Raw genomic sequence first — 17,724 nt, 5'->3', positions numbered from 1 at the left:
CAGATCCGTTTACAAGACTGCCACAGAGTTATAAACTAACGCCGCAGATTTGACTTCACTTGGACAGCAGGATTTACTGAACCGCAGAGTCTGAAACAGAAGACTTTCTTTCAGGGACTATTCTTAGAGCCTGAGAGTTGAGGTGAAAGTGTCCACCAGCTGATGAGTCCCTATGACCTTTGTGACCCTGTTATTTCTTTAACAGCACCATAAACAGATCCATAGGTATCAGATGTTATCACAATATGTCCCAAATCCATTTTCTTTATATTTTTTCTCAACATTTCTTGAATGCATTGTGTGAAATCTGCTTCAAAAATTAGCAGTTTTTTATTAATCACTTGCACAGTCCTTCAACTTGTACCCATTTTCATTCGTAGTAAAAGAAAATCTGCGTTTGGAAAACAACTTAAAAGTTTGCCAAATGAGCTTGGAAGGTTTTAGCCGATAGCGTAATGTAGGGGTGTCAAAGTCATTTTCACTGAGGGTCACATCAACAAAATGGTTTCCCTCAAAGGGCCAGATGTAACTGTACGACAGCACAAAATGTAGCCAAAATAAAAGCAACCACTGCAAAAATGCATCCTCTGAAAAAGACTTTGCAGCACAGGAGGTTTACTTCGCTACATAACGCTAGCTTTCACTGCCTACTGTGTTGTTTTTGGTCGTGGCTTTCTTGAACACATCTTGCTGCGATTGCAATTTGCGTTTTAAATATCACGTTATTTGCTGTTGTTTTTGAAGGCTTACTTTGCCGTACTTAAGTCCAGGGATAAGTAACTTTCACATTTGAAACCATGTGGTACCGATGCCCGGTACCTGGCAACAGATACCTGTACTCAACGGTACCAATTTTCAGTACTTTTTTATGTTTTTGTGGTTAAAAAATATCCATTTGTTTAATAATAAAGTATGTTTTTTTTTTTCAATTTAACATGTAACTTTACAACATGTAAACTTGCAATGCTGTGTTCATGTACAGCATGGAAAATCACCTACTCTTCCACTCCCTCATAGCCACCAGGATGCAGTTAGGTACCTAAACTTGGTACCTTTTGATTTTACCTGAAACGATACCCGGTACTTTTGACAGAAGTTGGTCGGTGCCTTTAATAGTACCTAATTTGGTACCCATCCCTACTTAGCTCCATGTTTGGTGTCAAAATGCAGACGTAGTTTGTACTCTTTGACAACTGCTATGATATCATAACACTAGACATACCGGTTTTCCGCCTTGAAGCACAAACATATATTGGCCTTCCCATCTTTCTTGAAACGGCCTTAAATCAGCATCAACTTCTCTCTTCCTGGACATTTTTGGTATCATTGTTTTATTTCTGATTTCCACTGACCTGAAAACACTGCCATCTAGTGGCAGGATTCCATCACTTTGCAAGTGACATAATCAGTCGGTATAATAGGACACATGGTTTATGGTCAATGAATCCTTTGACTTATCTGTTATGAGACAGTCAGACCTTTTAAGCTCTCGCAGACCACAGACAATAGCATTGCAGGCCATATTTGGCCCGCAGGCCTTAAGTTTGACACATGTGGCCTAATGGAAACTCTTGAAAATGGCCTCCAGAGTGGGAATTTTCGGAAACACTGACTTTACGGGAATTACACTTTCAATGTGGCATTGAAATCACCATGCACAGACTGGACAATGACAATAGTAAAAATGGCGGACTACCATGTCTGCTTCTGCTGCTGAATCTACTGACTGCCCCTCAACAAACTGTGCAGTTATCGCCAACTACAGGCCTGGCATGCATACTACAGTTTCAGTTTCTCAGAATTTCCATGTAAACGTTGATTTATTGTTTCACAGTTTTCGTGTGAAACATTGTGTAAACAGCCCCTACATCATGCACCCATGTACGGACGCAATAACCAATGCTCTATCTTCCAGTTTCCTCCACTTTCTACTGTCTAAAACATCTGTGAATTCAGAGCTGTGCTGAAGGTTTAGTCGTTAAGAAAGATATAAAGATGTCAGGAAGAGATATTTTGTCAGTAGAGGCATCATGTTGTCCACAGGGGGCGCCACCTCAAACTCAGCGTTCCTTACAGGAGCTTTCAGGGTGTACAGTAAGAGTCTGAAGTTCAAACTGAGAGGAAAAGTCTGAAATAAAATCTGCCCTTCGTTGTTTGTATTTTCTGCAACAAAGTAAAAGAACAGAGCAGACGCTCCTGCTTCCTGTTAGCCCTGGCTCAGTGAAGTATTTATGAAACAAAGTTTAGATCTCAAACGTGGTCTAGAATAAAAAGAACTCACAGAGTCTGAAAACTGAGAGTAGAGCCTCAAAGTCGTGTCCGTATTTATTTGTCCGAATCAAATTCAGGCTCTGCAGATCAAAGTATGTTGAGTTTTGCACTTTTCTCCACGGCTCGTCGATCAATACGTGAATAAATTGAGTATCCTGGTTTGACAAACTGTTTATCAGAGCAACAACAGTCTCCTCTTAATGGGAAACACATGCAGCGTATCAGACTGAGTTTACAGTCAAATACACAAACACAAAACACCGTCTGACGCTCCTTTACTGAATTAATTAAAGCTCCACAGAGGTCACGAATGGATGACAACTTCAACGCACACACACACACACACACACACACACGGAGAGTCTAACTATCTGCAGCTGACGCAGAGCCAGGCCGGACTTTTTCAAACAGCTCATCCTCATAAAACAGGAGCCACATGAAGGATAAAACTCCAGCCAATCGCATTAGTGTCTCCACTCAGCTGCACTCTGAGTGAACACCCTCTCAGGACGGTTTGCCGTTCACCACCACAGCAGAAAAAAGAGGAGAAACACCGTAGTATTATTAGAGCAGCAGTCATGTGCCACCCTCTGTGTACTCACTCGCAGACGAGCTGTCGGAGACTCAGAGGAGGCTGGAATCCCATCGCGCCTGTCTGGGAAATCTGGGTAAATGCTCTCTAATCCTGTTGATCTCCTCTAAAGCCAACACTTCCTCACCTGCCTGCCTGCCTGCCATGGGAGAGTGAGCGCGGGCCAAAAATAGGCCTGAAGAGGGTTCGGTGATGAGACACAGGGTTTGATTGTTGTTCTAATTCCAGGAGGTGCTCAGGTTTAGGGGGAAAACATCCGAGGAGCAACTTTAAACACAGACACCAAACAAGTCTATCACAAAAAAAGATCACTGAAAGGTGTTCAATCCTACAGATATCAAGATTTACTCTTTTTTAAAACTTTCTTATGCACTGCAAAAAACTGAAATCTTATCAAGTGTTTTTGTCTCATTTTTAGGAGAAAATGTCTTTCAAGACTTAATACTAGCCATTTTTTACCCAACCAGTCCAGAAAAAATGTCTTGTTTCAAGTTATTAAATGAGGTCTGAATTGCTTGTAACAAGTTCTAAAAAAAAATGTGCCAATGGAAAAAGAGAAAAGTTACTAGTTCGGGACATTTTTCTAGTTTCAAGCAACTTTTCTTGCAAATTTCTCCGCGGCTTGAAATAAGACATTTTTCTTGACTTCTCAGGGGAAATGGCTCATATCCAGCATAATAAGATGATTTTTTGGTCTTGTGAAAAAGCTGAGGCTGAAACTGGGTTTTTGATTCAGAAACAGGTTGTGTCTTTCCTTTAATGTAAAAAGAGACTAATTGCTACAACCTTTTAACCCTTTATTGCCAAACATGATATTTGATACATGGATTTCTAAGGCCCCTGTCTCTTTAAAATGATAGTTTCCTTAAAACCTGTTAAACTGTCTGATGTACTCTACCCCTTTGAGGATCGTCATACCACTGCAGGCAGATAAAGTAGTATTTTGGCCATTTGCAAAACGGCTGCTGAAATCATGGAAATCGCACACACTTTTTAACATTTAAATTGTTATTCATTAAAAAAAATATATATATATATATATATATATATATATATATATATATATATATATATATATATATATATATATATATATATATATATATATATATATATATATATATATATACATATATTCTGCATTGAAAAAAGGCAAATTTACTTGCTTATTTTTTTAAGTTGCCAAATTTATCAAATGATATAAAAATATATCGTAAAAAATAATGAAGTTAAATTTTTGTCCAGTTTTTTTTTAAAGGGTTAATAAACATCTCAGTACCAAGACAACAGAATTTTCTAGCTTTTTTTGATGGGTCAGGCTTTACAGGGTTGACCTGTTTTAGATTATGGAGACCTATTGTACAAGCATGCTCCAGCTCAGTGTCTCCATATGGTGGATACTGCCCACCATGCCTCCTTGAAGTTTATAACTAACTGTAAACTTCTGACTCATCATTGTGAGTTGTACCTTCGGGTTGGACGGCCCACTGTGGCTGCCCGGAGGCTCACACATTGGTACACACTGCAAAAAAATGAAATCTTAGCAAGTGTTTTTGTCTCATTTAAAGTAAAAATTGTCTTCTTATAATGAATATGAGCTACATTCAACTTATCGGTCCAGAAAAATGTCTTGTTTAAAGTTACTTCAACATAAAAATAAGGTCTGAGTTGCTTCATAATACAAGAAACTTTTCTCTTTTTCCATTGGCAGATTTTTTTACTTGTGGCTCATATTAAGTCTAAAAGACATTTTCTACTGAAAATAAGACAAAAACACTTGATAAGATTTCAGTTTTTTTGCAGTGCACACTTACCTATAAGGCAGTTCTTGGTCTGCTGCCCCATTTTTTGTGTGTTTTTATCATGCAGAAAAGTACCAGACAGCACTCTCTGCGCTCTCAGGACGTCATTACGCTCTCTGTCCCAAACGCTTGGGCTGAAATTGGGAAAAAAAGTCTTTGGGTACTCTGCATCCTTATCTTGAAACCAGCTGCAGAATGACTTAAAGCTCAAGGAGCTGGTGTCTTTGAATGTTTTTAAATCTAAAATGAAAGACATGGAGGCTGGTTCTATTAAGCCGCGTTTCCACCAAGCAGTCCGGTTTGGTTTAGTACGGTTTGGTACAGTTAAGCATGATCCCATTTTCGTTTCCACAGCAAACTGTGCCCTCTCGTGGTAGCGTATTGGCTGTGGGAATCCAAACAAGACCAAGCTTAACCGAGCGAACCTGTACCAAACCGTACTGATCTGAACCGGGCTTTTGTGTTTTCCTCCTGCCTGTCTTGGCCACGTGTCCCTTCAAAAAGTGTTTTTTAATCTCAACAGGACCAACCTGGTTAAATAAAGGTTAAATAAATAAAAATAGTTTACTCAAAGTGAGACAAAAACACTCGATAAGACTTCAGTTTTTTACTGTGTGATTCCACAGTTTCCCTGCTTCCTTTGTGGACAGCGTGCGGTTGAAGTCACTGTACTCTTTCCTCACTTTGCCTTCCCTCCATTGTTCCTCCTTCATTTTTTCACTTTCTATCTCTTGCCTCAGCCGAAACGACCGTCTCTGGCTTCATTCAGGCAGCCAGACGTTTTTTTTTCTTTCTCCTCCTTTTTGTGAATGGACGACAGTGTGTAATTACCTGGGCTGAGCTTTTCAGTGTGGCCCGCTCCGTCAGCTCCACACCCACTGCACACACGTATGCACTTTTCAGCATATGCACACACAGATTTGCCAAGATTGCTAATACACACACACACACATGCACACACATAAATACAGGCCTCCCCAGCTGGAAGTGCACAGCTGCTGCTGTTTACCCTGTCGGGACCAGAAAAACATCCTGTACAGTTCTCCGGGTGAAAACCTCCCCTCACATAATAAACACAAGCCCTCGGCACAGTTTGAAGCTCCACTTTGGGTGGTTTCTGTGGCCGTCGAGGCAAAGGTTCCCTCCAGCAGGGCGGCTTGATCGACAGTTTGGGTTTGAGCTGAAGAAAGAGCAGGGGAATTAAACTGCCGCTCTTTGATTATCATAAAACGTCTCTTTCCTGATACCTCTCTGAGGAAACAAAAGTAAAACCTCTGGCCAACATCTGGACACAGATAGGAAAGAATGCCAAACACAGAAAGAGTGTGTATGCTGTTCCAACAGAGGTGTGACGCTGGCTTTCAGCAGCGTGCAGACGTCTCTCCCGTCCGTGGAGTTGTTTACCTTCCAGCCTGGCTTTGACAGAGGAAGTTTTGGCTGCTGTTGTGTCTGGAGGAGAGAAGAAAAGTGGGCGAGGACACTTTGGGCTGCAGGAATGCAGTCGTGTGTGAGCGTGTGTGTGTTTTTTTGCTGTTCCTGTTCTCTTCAGTGTGTGTTTATACGTGTCTGTCTGCTGCCCTGCGCTCGGCAGCTGAAAGTCACTTAAGCATTTTGTCTGGCACGTAAAAGAGATTCCTGTGCGGACAGAAGAATCTGCATTAAGCCTTAAGCCTGATGACAGGAGTATCGGGGCAGGGCCCGGCGACACAAAGAGCACGCAGAAACCGCCGTCTGTGTGCCAACGCTCACCTCTCTCCTCCATCTCTCTACAGCCGTGGCATTTCACAGCCCTCCAGTCACCATCAAGAAGGAGCCGCAGAGCCCCGGATCTGACCCCAGCCAGTCCTGTAGCCACAAGACCAGCTTCAGCTACCCCGGTGGAGAGCAGTGCCTTTATGCCAGGTACACCAGGTCCCCCCAAGAGTCTCATCATAGAGATCCTGTTGAGAAACCATGTGACTGAGCTGATGACCATCAGTTCATGCTCCCTAAAACAAACCAACCACGACAAAATGACACAATGAAGGCTGCACTGTATAAACTGAAATCTTATCAAGTGTTTTTGTCTTATTTTCAGTAGAAATTGTCTTTTAAGTCTTAATATGAGCCACATTCACTTGACCAGTCAAGAAAAATTTCTTTTTTTCAATTTATTTAAAGAGAAAATGAGAGTTGAAAGAGAAAAGTTACTTGTATTAACCATCCATTGGCATTTTTTTTTTACTGGCCAGTTGAATGTGGCTCATGTAAAGTATAAAAAGCCAATTTTAACTTAAATAGAAGAAAAAAACACTTGATAAGATTTCAGTTTTTGCAGTGTGGTGCTTTCATTTGGGCAAAAAAAAACGTTAAACTATGACATAAAGAAAGCTGATGGGTATTAAAAGTTCATTTAATCCTGCCTTACGTACCAAACACAGCTCATTATCCAAACTGTGGAGGCAGCAGGAATCTTAGACTGATCCTGAACATCACAAAGTCAAAGAATCCAGTGTAATAATCTCACATGACAGTCAGTTTTTCTTGTGCACGGCAAAAAAATGAAATCTTATCAAGTGTTTTTGTCTTATTTCACTAGAAAATGTCCTTTTAGACTTAATCCGAGCCACATTCACCAGACCAGTCAAGAAAAATGTCTCATTTCAAGTTGTTTGAAGAGAAAAATGAGGTCTGAATTGCTTATGACAAATAAAAAAAAAATCTGGAAAGAAAGGAGGAAAAAGGCTCAAAAATTTGCTTAAAACTAGAATAATGTCTTGATAGAAGTAACTTTTCTCTTTTTCTATAGGCAGTTTTTTTTACTAGTTACAAACAATTCACACCTCATTTTTGAAACAAGGCATTTCTCTGGACTGATCAGGTGAATGTGGCTCATACTAAGTCGAAAAAGACATTTTCTACTGAAAATAAGACAAAAACACTTGATAAGATTTCATTTTTTTGCAGTGATGGAGACGGCAAAGAGAGTCTGTTGATCCAAAGTGTCTTTACATTTTTTATTTTATTATATTTAATCCCATTAATAATGCCATTAAGATGCAAAGTCTCTTTTACAAGGGAGTCCTGGTTAAGACAGCAGCATTAGAAAGTCTCATACTGATGACAAAACAGAGACAATAGACAGAAATAAATCAAAAGCTTAAAATCTTATCAAGTGTTTTTGTCTAATTTTAAGAAGAAAATGTCTTTTTAGAATTAATATGAGCAACATTTAAAAGACCAGCCCAGAAAAAAATCTTAATTCAAGTTATTTATAGACAAAATGAGGTCTGAATTGCTTATGACAAGTAAAAAAAATCTGCCAATGGATCAAGGACAAACTTGCATGTATTGAGACATTATTCTAGTTTCAAGCAAATTATCAAGCAATTTTTTTCTTTTTCCACTGGTAGATTTTTTCAACTTGTTACCTCGTTACTTGTTGACTTCATTTTTGTCTTTATATAACTTATAACTTTGTACAAACAAGAAATTTTCTGGACTGGTCAGATGAATGTGGCTCATATTAAGTCTAAAAAAACATTTTCTTCTGAAAATAAGACAAAAACACTTGGTAAGATTTCAGTTTTTGCACTATTCCTCTCTGCATTCTGCTCCCTCTTAGTTTCTGGCTCCTAGATAAGAGCAAAGACGAGCCTCATCACTTCCTCTTTTAGATTCTGTCTCTTCCAGGCTTCCTCTGAAGCTGTTTTTATCTTTTATTTGGGCCATTGTGCAAATTTCATTAAAGCCCTGATACAAAGCTGATTTATTATGGTTTTATTAACTGACATCCTTCGTTAAAGTAGAAGAGAGGAAGCAAAAGTCAGTCTAACATCAGCCTGGCTGAAACACTGACCTCATGTATCGACCACTCAACCTCTGACCATTAGCATGTTTGTTGAATTGACTGAGAATAACCAACCAGCCTCCCCCCCTGGTTGACCCTGTTCTTACATCAGCCCTCATGCATGTATGCATGTGTGTGTTAACATGCTCCATGTGTTCAATCTTTCAGTGCCTATGAGCAGAAAAGGGCTGCAGGAGGGGCCAAGAGCTCCTGCCCAGGGACCCCCATGTCTCCCATGCAGCAGCATTACTCCCCCAAACCCGCCACGGCCGGACGGCCCGACGCTGGCTACATGAACCCTGCTGCCACCTCCCAGCCGCTGCCTAGCAACAGTTACCCCATCAACGCCAGGTGACTGACCGCCACCATGTACAGAAATCATGAGTTTCAACTGCAAATATATGTGTTTGGTGTCATTTTTCCAACCCTTTATCCTGACATGTTGAAAAATCTGATTTTCCAGTTGTTGAAAAATGTCGATTAGACATTTTAACTATGAAATAAAAAAAACATTAAGTCACCTAAACTACCTTAATTTCTGAATGTAGTACAACATCTATAAAAAGAAAACTCTGAAAACATTGATCTTAAATGAAATATTAAATAAATGAATGCACTTTATGAGGTCATGCCCTGAGTTGTTTGTCTGATGTCTCAGTTCCAGGTATCAGGGCCCCTCAGGTGACCCCATGTGTCCCCACTTCCCACCACCAGGGCAGGCCTTCCAGCGGATGCCATCTGCCCCAGCTGGACATGGAGGCAGTGGAGCTGCTGGTGGTGGTGGAGGTGGAGGTGGAGGAGGACCAGGAGGTGGAAGTGGAGGAGGTGGGGTCGGGGGTTATCACCGGCAGCACTCTGACCCCTGCATGCCCTACCTGCAGCAGAGCTTCAAGCAGGAGTACATGGACCCGCTGTACGAGCGGGCGGCTCACATGGGCGGACCGGGGCACGGAAGCGGATCAGGGCACGGGCACGGACCTCACCCCCACACTCACCCTCATCCCCATCCTCACCCCCACCAACATCCACATCCACACTCACACCCGCTCCCACACAGGTTCCCACCGGCCCACATGATGGTGAAGCAGGAGCCGACAGACTACAACTACGAACCTGGTGAGTGGAAGTTACTCTGACCGATGTGGGCACTGAGGTCAAACACGTCCTCCTTCATTTATGTGTCATTTCCCCTAATTCACCATAACAAGGCCCAGAGAATATTTTTAAAGATCAGTTTTACACTTAACCTGTAAAAACTAGAAACACAGCAGGAAGTAGTCAAAGGTTTTCAGACTGAGGCGTCAAAGTGTTTAAAATGACCCTGAAAAGAAAATGAAGGCTGCTTATTGTTTTTTTCTTCCTATTTTTAGGTGAAATTGGAATTTCATACTTATTTAATTTATCACTTAATTTAATTTATACTATATTTTATTTCCAAATTCTAACTTTCCCTGACTTAAAATTGAAGAGCAAAGTTCTATAAAACAAAATTTAACTTTTACATTTTTTTTTTTTTTTTTTTACATAAGTATGAATTTGGTTTAATAATTCAGGCTTTTTCGCTCAATTTAGACAATTTGTTTTATTTATTTATTTATTTATTTATTTATTTTTTCAGTTTTAAAAGAAAAAAAAATCTTCAACAATTCTTCGATTTCAGCGCTCAATGTCAATTTCTCTACAGACCTTCATTTCTGAATTAAAACAAATGTCAAAAGTTTGATATTACCCCAAAAAGATTTTGCTTGAATCCATTAATCTTACAGGAAAATGTGAAATCAAGATTTTTGTTTTAGATTTACAAGAATTTAAATGTCTTTTCAGAATTAAAAAGGCCAAATTTACCTGACAAGTCCAGAAAAATGTCTTGTTTCAAGTTATTTAAAGAAAAAAAAGGGGGTCTGAATTGATTGGAAAAAATATGAAAAAAATATCTGCAAATCCAACAAGACAAAAGTGTCTTGTATTAAGACATTATTCTAGTTTCAAGCAAATTTTCTAGTAAATTTTTCTTCTTCCATTGGCAGATTTTTTTACTTGTTCCAAGCAATTCAGACCTCATTTTTGTTTTTAAATTACTTTAAACTAGGCTTTTTACTGAATTGATAAGTTTAATGTAGCTCATATCAAGTAAAATGAGACAAATTTCTCTTAAATAAGACAAAAAAACTTGAAAAGATTTTGTTTGTTGCAGTGTATTTCAAAGAATTTTGACATTTCTTCCGGTTTACTTAAAAAAGAGGTCAGACCTCATTGTTTTTGTTGCTTCAATCCTCTGAAACATTTTAGGATGTGCAGCTTTTCTGCATTTCTCTGAAGGTCAAGGATTTAGAATCTGGTACATCACAAAGAAAATGGATACTTTAAATTGCTAAAATGCATAAAACTGCCATGTGAATGAGGTATTTACTGAGTGTTGTCTTTGGCTTCAGACTTCACTTTAAAGACAAACCCTCGTCTGTGTTCGGAGCAGACTCAGGAACAAAATGTCCAAAAGGCAAACAAACTTCTTCACTGTATCTACACTCCTACTCCCTCCCTCTCTGCCTCCAAAACTCCTCCTTTCAACTCCCTGACACTTAGCAAAGCAACGAGAAAAAGCATTTTTTTCTGCTGCAGCCACACTCCCCCTCCTCCCTCCTCCTGCTCTCTGTGAGGGGAGAGAAAGAGAGGTGGAGGAATTTCATTGAGAAAATGGAGGGCACTGGAAAGACTAGAGTCCCTGGTGGAGTGCTCCAGGGTTTCAGGTTGCACCAGCGGCTTCCTTTTTCTGCAGGCAGATGAACTCATAATGGAAAAATGAGCGTGGCCACAGTAACCCGAACCGCTCACTGGCTGGGCTCTGGGAGGGGAGGGAGGCTGGTGATGGGGGGGTTTGGGGCTGGGTGACCAGCGAAGGCACTCTAAAAAACAAGCCCAGAAAGCAGCTCCTCTGCCTGGCTCTCTGAATTTAAAACAAGGAGAGAGAAATGTAACACTTCACGTACATCGTGTCCTCATTCACCTGCTTTAAAACAGCTGCAGGAAGCTTTTGTTGTGTCTCTACCTGTCCGATCAACAGATGATTACAAAGCATGCAAACCTGAATACTTTAACTTCATGACATCAAAACCAAAGAAAAACAACCAAACTCTTCTCTATCTGTGTTTTTTTTCTCTTTTTTTGATTTCATGCCACAACCTGAGAGATAAAGAAACAGAAAGTACAGAAGGATGTTTTTCTGAGGATAAGAGTCAGGAGGAGGGGAGAGCAGAGTTTGGTGGGGTTTCCTCTGGAGCGTCTCTGATATGAGTTTGATGGCCTCCAGAGGCCAACGAGACGCAGGAGAGCAAAGTTTATCTCTGTTCTGGAGACGTGTAAACAATAAGCAGCACGTTTCAAGAATCCAAGAAGATAAAAAGGAAATAAAAAAATAAAAAAAAAACATTTAGTAAATAGGTGAAATAGTAGTGAGACAGTAACATTTTGTCTCATTTTAAGCATAAATTGTCTTATCACACTTGATATGAGCCACATTCAACTGATCAGTCCACAAAATGTCTTATTTCAAATTTATTTAAGACAAAAATGAGGTCTGAATTGCTTTTAAGAAGTAAAAACAAAAAAAATGTCATAATATCAGTAACTTTTCTCTTGTTCCACTGCCAGATCATTTTCACTCATCACAAGCAATTTAGACCTTATTTTTGTCTTGAAATAACTTGAAATAAGACAATTTTCTAGACTGGTCAGGTAAATGTGGCTCATATTAAGTCTAAAAAGACAGTGTAGAGATTGCACAGATGCTAACGAGAGCCTAAATTCTGGACTTTTTTCTTGCATATTTCAAAGTTCAACTCTCAAAATCAAAGTTTCGGAGCTGTAACACCCACTGTCCTATCTTCTCAGAATAAAAGAAAAGAAAAAGCTGCAAAATAACCAAACAAAAAAAGAAATCATGGCACCTACAGCCTTCCTTTTATTAGCCATTAGATTCCAGGTAGCTCCCTCCAGGTAGAGGCGTCTGTGTAAACACTCAGCACCATTTAAATAAAGCTACATATGTCTAATTGATTCTATTTAAGTGCTGTTAGGATAAAGCTTCTTTCACAGAGATGATTGGATAATTTGTGTTGAACACACTCATGAATGCACTTTGCAAATGAAGCGTTAATAAGGTTATAAAGCCAACTCTACTTATTAATGTTGACGTCTATTTATGGTTATACAACAGTGCAGGGTCGTTGGCGTGTAATGGTAGAAAGGTAATGGAGCGTGCAAAGAGGTGTATTGAAGCAAATAGCGTGTAAAGAAAACAACACCTGTGTGTTTCTAATGTTCACAAAGTAAACAATGAGCTCTAAATGTCACAGGTCTGCAGTCTCATTCAAACAGCCTGAGAATAAGGCTCCTGCTCGCACATACAAAGAGGCATTCCTGTCTTAATCACTGCCATTGTGTCGCATGAAAGACACAAAATGGTCATGCCAGCCGGTACACAATTAACCCCGGCTGCTCTCACACCTAATCTACCCATCGCTCCCCGGTGGGAGCACTGCCATTGCGGGCGGACGTATTATTTACAGTATGATCGAGTGCTGCCGCCCCAGAATGGAGGTTTGATTTTTCCCCAATGGCATCTTATCGCAGTCACAGAGCTGCAGCTGCATTCCCCGCGAGTGACTCACGAATCTGAAGCCAGAGGCAAAGAGCTGCACCTTCTTCACTTTTTATGCTCCGGCTCGTCTCGTTCATTCACTGCAGACGAAATAAAAACAGACAAACGTGTTGACAATAGTCTGTGACACGCCTGTTTTTTACGCTGAAGAAAAAATAGACAAAAAAACACTCACACACACACACACAAAGGTGAGCGCAGCGGTCACAGGATGTGGAGCTACGCCCCTCAGATTGAAGGAGTCATTAAAACATAAATGAGCTCCAGAGGTGTCTGAACATGCAGAGATTTGAGCCTGAGGGAGCAACGAGGAGCCTCACTGAATCTATTTCTGTGAATGCATCTATTGGAGACAGTCAGTAATGAGCCCAGATAAAGTGCAGACACTGTATACTGTACCACTTTTCTGGTCTGGTGAAGGTGCTGTCTCATGGCCTAAAAATACCGCCACAGACGAGACAAGTGATATGATAAATGTACAGTTTGTCCTTGCAATGCTGGAGACGATGGCACAATGCATCCATATAATACTCTATACCTCATTGTGCCACTCCTATCGGCTCAGTAAGCAGTTTTTTGGGGGTTTTATTCACTCAAAGTACAGAATCAGCATCTGAGTAAAATTGCAAGATAGTTTATGCAGAATTTGGAGGTAAAATGAAGTTAAATACCGTTTTCTTTCAACATTTAATTACCTGGAGGACAGATTTAATGACCACATTTTGACCTCACTCTGTGTTTCTGTCCCAGATGTGCCTGGATGTCCCTCCATGTACCACCACAGCGAGGGCTACCCAAACCAGCAGCACAGCAATGAAGGTAACACAGTTTCCTGCGATCCCTCCTTCTTCTAACCCTCGGTCCAACTATTTCTCAACCCTGGTGATAGAAATATCTCAATTACAGCCCCCTGTCCTCCAGTGTTTTATCTACAAAGCAAATTCTGCTGGTTACAGCTCTGTGGTTATTGGCTAACCGGTGTAGATAGTCTGGGTTTCTATTGGCTAACCGGCGGCATGACTGTGTTTCTATTGGCAGACGCCGTCGCCTCACGCCTGCCTCAAGAATCTCTGAATAAACACAAAGATAAAAACAGAGAAAGGGGAATATTTCACTGGCAGAATGGGGAACAATCTTCCCACACACTGTTTTCTATTTTATTCCTGCAGAAAGAGGGATTAAATAACCCTCAAAGAAGTCATACCTCAAAAAATCTTATCCTGTGTTTTTTTCTCGTATTAAGTAAAAGTTTTCTCATTGTATTTGATTTGGGCCACATTTAAAAATGAGGTCTGAGTTTGTAACCAGTAAAAAAAATCTGCCAATGAAAAAAGGGAAAACCTGCTTGAAAATTTGCTTGACAGTAGAATAATGTCTACATACAAATAATTTTGCTCTGATTCCATTGGCAGATTTTTTCACTTGTTTCAAGCAATTTAGACCTCAATTTTGTCCTTAAATAACTTTAAACAAGACATTTTTCTGGATTGGTCATGTGAATATGGCTCAAGGAAAGTCTAAAAGGACAATTTCAAATGAAAACAAGACAAAATCACTTAATCAGATTTCATTTTTTTGCAGTGTATCAGTCCAGAAAATGTCTTGTTTCAAGCTATTTAAGGACAAAAATGAGGTCTGAACTGCATGAAACAAGTGAAAGAAATCTGCCAATGAAACAAGAAAAGTTTACTAGAAAATTAGCTTGAAGTAATATAATGTCTTAATGGAAGCAACTTTTCTCAGACCTCATTTTTGTCCTTAAATAACTTGAAACGAGATTTTTCTGGACTGCTCGGTTAAATGTGGCTCATTTTGAGTATAATAAGACAATTTCAACTGAAATTAAGAAAAAAAACTCGATAAGATTTCATTTTTTTGCAGTGTACCAGTCCAAAAAAATGTGTGATTTGAAGTTACTTCAAGACAGAAAAATGAGCTCTGAAATTCTTGTAACAAGAAAAAAAAATCTGCCATTGGAACAAGAAAAAAATTGATGGAACATTTTCTTGGAACTAAAATAATGTCCTAATACAAGTACCTTTTTTAATGTTTCATTGGCAGTTTTTTTTTTTTTACTCGTTACAAGCAACTCAGACCTCATTTTTGTCTTTTAATAATTTGAGGCAAGACATTGTTCTGGACTGAGCGGTTGAATGTGGCTCATATCAAGTATAATAAGACAGTTTTCTCTTAAAATAAGACAAAACACTTGATAAGATTTTCGTTTTGCAATGCAGTTTTTTTTTTCCTTGTAAAAAACAGTTCAGACCTCACTTTTGTCTTCAAATAACTTGAAATTGAACATTTTTTCCAGACTGTTCAGTTAATTCTGGCTCATTTTTGCTTGTAACAAGTAAAATTAAATTGCCGATGGAACAAGAAAAAATTGCTGGAAAATTTTCTTGAAACTAAAACAATCTCTTAATACAGGTAAATTTTCTCTTGTTCCACTGGCAGATTTTTTTTTTTTTTTTGCTGGTCACAAGTAATTTAGACCTCTTTTTTTTCTTTAAACAATTTAAAAAAGGGCATTGTTCTGGACTGGTCAGGTGAATGTGGCTCATGTTAAGTGTAATTACAATTTAAAAAAATAATAATAAGACAAAAACACTAAATAAGGTTTCAGTTTTACAGTGCAGATTTTTTTTTCTTGTTACGAACAATTTCGACCTCATTTTTGTCTTTAAATAACTTGGAATCAGACATTTCCTGGCCCACTCAGGTAAATTTTGCTCATATAAAGTCTAGAAAGACATTTTTTTTACTGAAAATAAGACAAAAACACTTGATGTTCAGTTCAGTTTTTTGCAGTATAAAGGTGATAAATAAAAATGATAAGAAGTCATTTCTTCAGTCTTCCTTTTGTAGAAACTAAAATGTGCATTCAGCAGTTTGCAGATCCAGGCCCTCTGAATCTTAACATATCTCTCTTTTGTTTCCCAGGCTATCTGTTTGAAAATGACTCCCGCGTGGTTCCAGAGAAATTCGAAGGTGAGACCGCTCTGCCCACAAACCCTCTCTCTTCACACTCAATTTCATTCCCTCCTCTCATTCTCTCTGAGAGGAGCCTGACGGTGAGGTGTTAGCTGGCTGACAGCGAGCAGAGCGCAGAAACACTAGCCCTGCTGTCACCTACTGCGATCTTTATAGCTGACCTATCTTCTCACGCTGACGTCAGGCCTGCTTGTGTAACAGGTACATGGCTCTTTACGCGCTCTCGGACTTAGTTAGTGGGTTTTGTTTCCACGCACACACGATGAAGAGCTCCTCTGTCAGGCCGAGTAGTTCCCATGGTGTCAGTGGCGTTGGTGATTGACGTTAAAGGAGATTGAGTGGAGAGCCTGAGGGTGTCAGCACTGGTTGGACCAGTGAAGTGTGCGAGCTCTCTGAGAGACATCAGCGGTAACCGAGCTGAGCTTCTCGTGTTCCCACACTTGTGTACGACGTATCCAGTGACTGGTAAACAAACAGAAACCAACACAAATCAGGTTCCTTTTACCTACGAGCAGCTTTAACCAACATTTCCTTAACAACCTTCTAACCTCAGCTTGTTTTTAGTATCTCAGCTCTTTTTAAGCTCAGAAATATCCAGAAATTGTTTCTATTTCTGTCTCTAAACACACTGCAGTGATTATGTTGTAGAATTCGATAAGCTGTTCTTCATAACGTCAGTGTGCAACAATGAAACTTCAAGATAAGATGACCTGCTGATGCACTTGCTCCATGAGATTTTTGATACTTTCCAGCTGGTTAAATTTCCTGTAGTTGCATGTGTAAAGAAAAAACGATTGAAGAGGGTAACTTCAGGTTTCTGACGTGTGATTTTTCCTGTATCGGTTTCAGGGGAGGTGAAGCAGGAGGGCGGTGGCGTTTTTCGTGAGGGCACACCGTACCAGCGCCGAGGCTCTCTGCAGCTCTGGCAGTTTCTGGTGGCCCTGCTGGACGACCCGGGTAACGCCCACTTCATCGCCTGGACAGGCCGCGGCATGGAGTTCAAACTCATCGAACCCGAGGAGGTAAATCCAAATTTTGTGTTTCTTTTCAAGATCAAAAAGAGTGTTTGGTTTGTTTTGATTGAATTTAGCTTTTACTGATTTTTCCCTACAGTTTAAACTGATCTTTTTGGGGTCGTTGAGTGTAACCTATCCAGAAAAGTTTTTAGGACTTGGGAGACTTTTTTCATGACTAAAATAACTTGCTAACTTATTTCAAAGAAAAAGACTTTTGAAACAAACTTCTAGGGCTGGGACGATATGCTATTCTCAGGATTTGATTCTATTGCGATTTTTGGGGCGCCGATTTGATTTAAATTGCGATTCTTCGATATTTATGATTTTTGCGATTTTTATTTTGCTTTTTTAACACCAGACCATGTGATAAGTTAAATGATGATAATAAATGTCTGCAGACTATATCGTGAGCCATATCTTCCCATAAAATGCACATCATGTGAGTCAGAGGGAAACATTTCGCCCTCTGTTGGAGAAAAGTGGTAACTTTTTTTCCGTTCCAGTTTATAAACATAGACTGAAATGAAGAATCTGAATTTGAAAAAAATTCAATTTTTGACAGA

General features: G+C 39.6%; 1 protein-coding gene across 1 annotated transcript in view; it reads left to right on the top strand.

Moving 5' to 3' along the window:
* The window catches only part of etv4 (ETS variant transcription factor 4), a 47,003-nt gene that overhangs the window by 25,092 nt on the left and 4,187 nt on the right, over positions 1-17,724 (top strand). Inside the window, exons 5-10 of the mRNA XM_074662766.1 lie at positions 6,438-6,567; positions 8,663-8,845; positions 9,153-9,610; positions 13,902-13,970; positions 16,095-16,142; positions 16,995-17,167. Coding sequence (XP_074518867.1) covers positions 6,438-6,567; positions 8,663-8,845; positions 9,153-9,610; positions 13,902-13,970; positions 16,095-16,142; positions 16,995-17,167 — 1,061 coding nt within the window. The remainder of the gene's footprint in view (positions 1-6,437; positions 6,568-8,662; positions 8,846-9,152; positions 9,611-13,901; positions 13,971-16,094; positions 16,143-16,994; positions 17,168-17,724) is intronic.

This window comes from Halichoeres trimaculatus, unplaced genomic scaffold (genome assembly GCF_033239565.1).
Source record: "Halichoeres trimaculatus isolate MK-OKI-2021-1 unplaced genomic scaffold, fHalTri1.1 fHalTri1_scaffold_23, whole genome shotgun sequence".
Lineage (NCBI taxonomy): Eukaryota > Metazoa > Chordata > Actinopteri > Labriformes > Labridae > Halichoeres > Halichoeres trimaculatus.
Note: the sequence above shows the minus strand (reverse complement) of the source record. Positions and strands in the feature narration are given on the sequence as shown.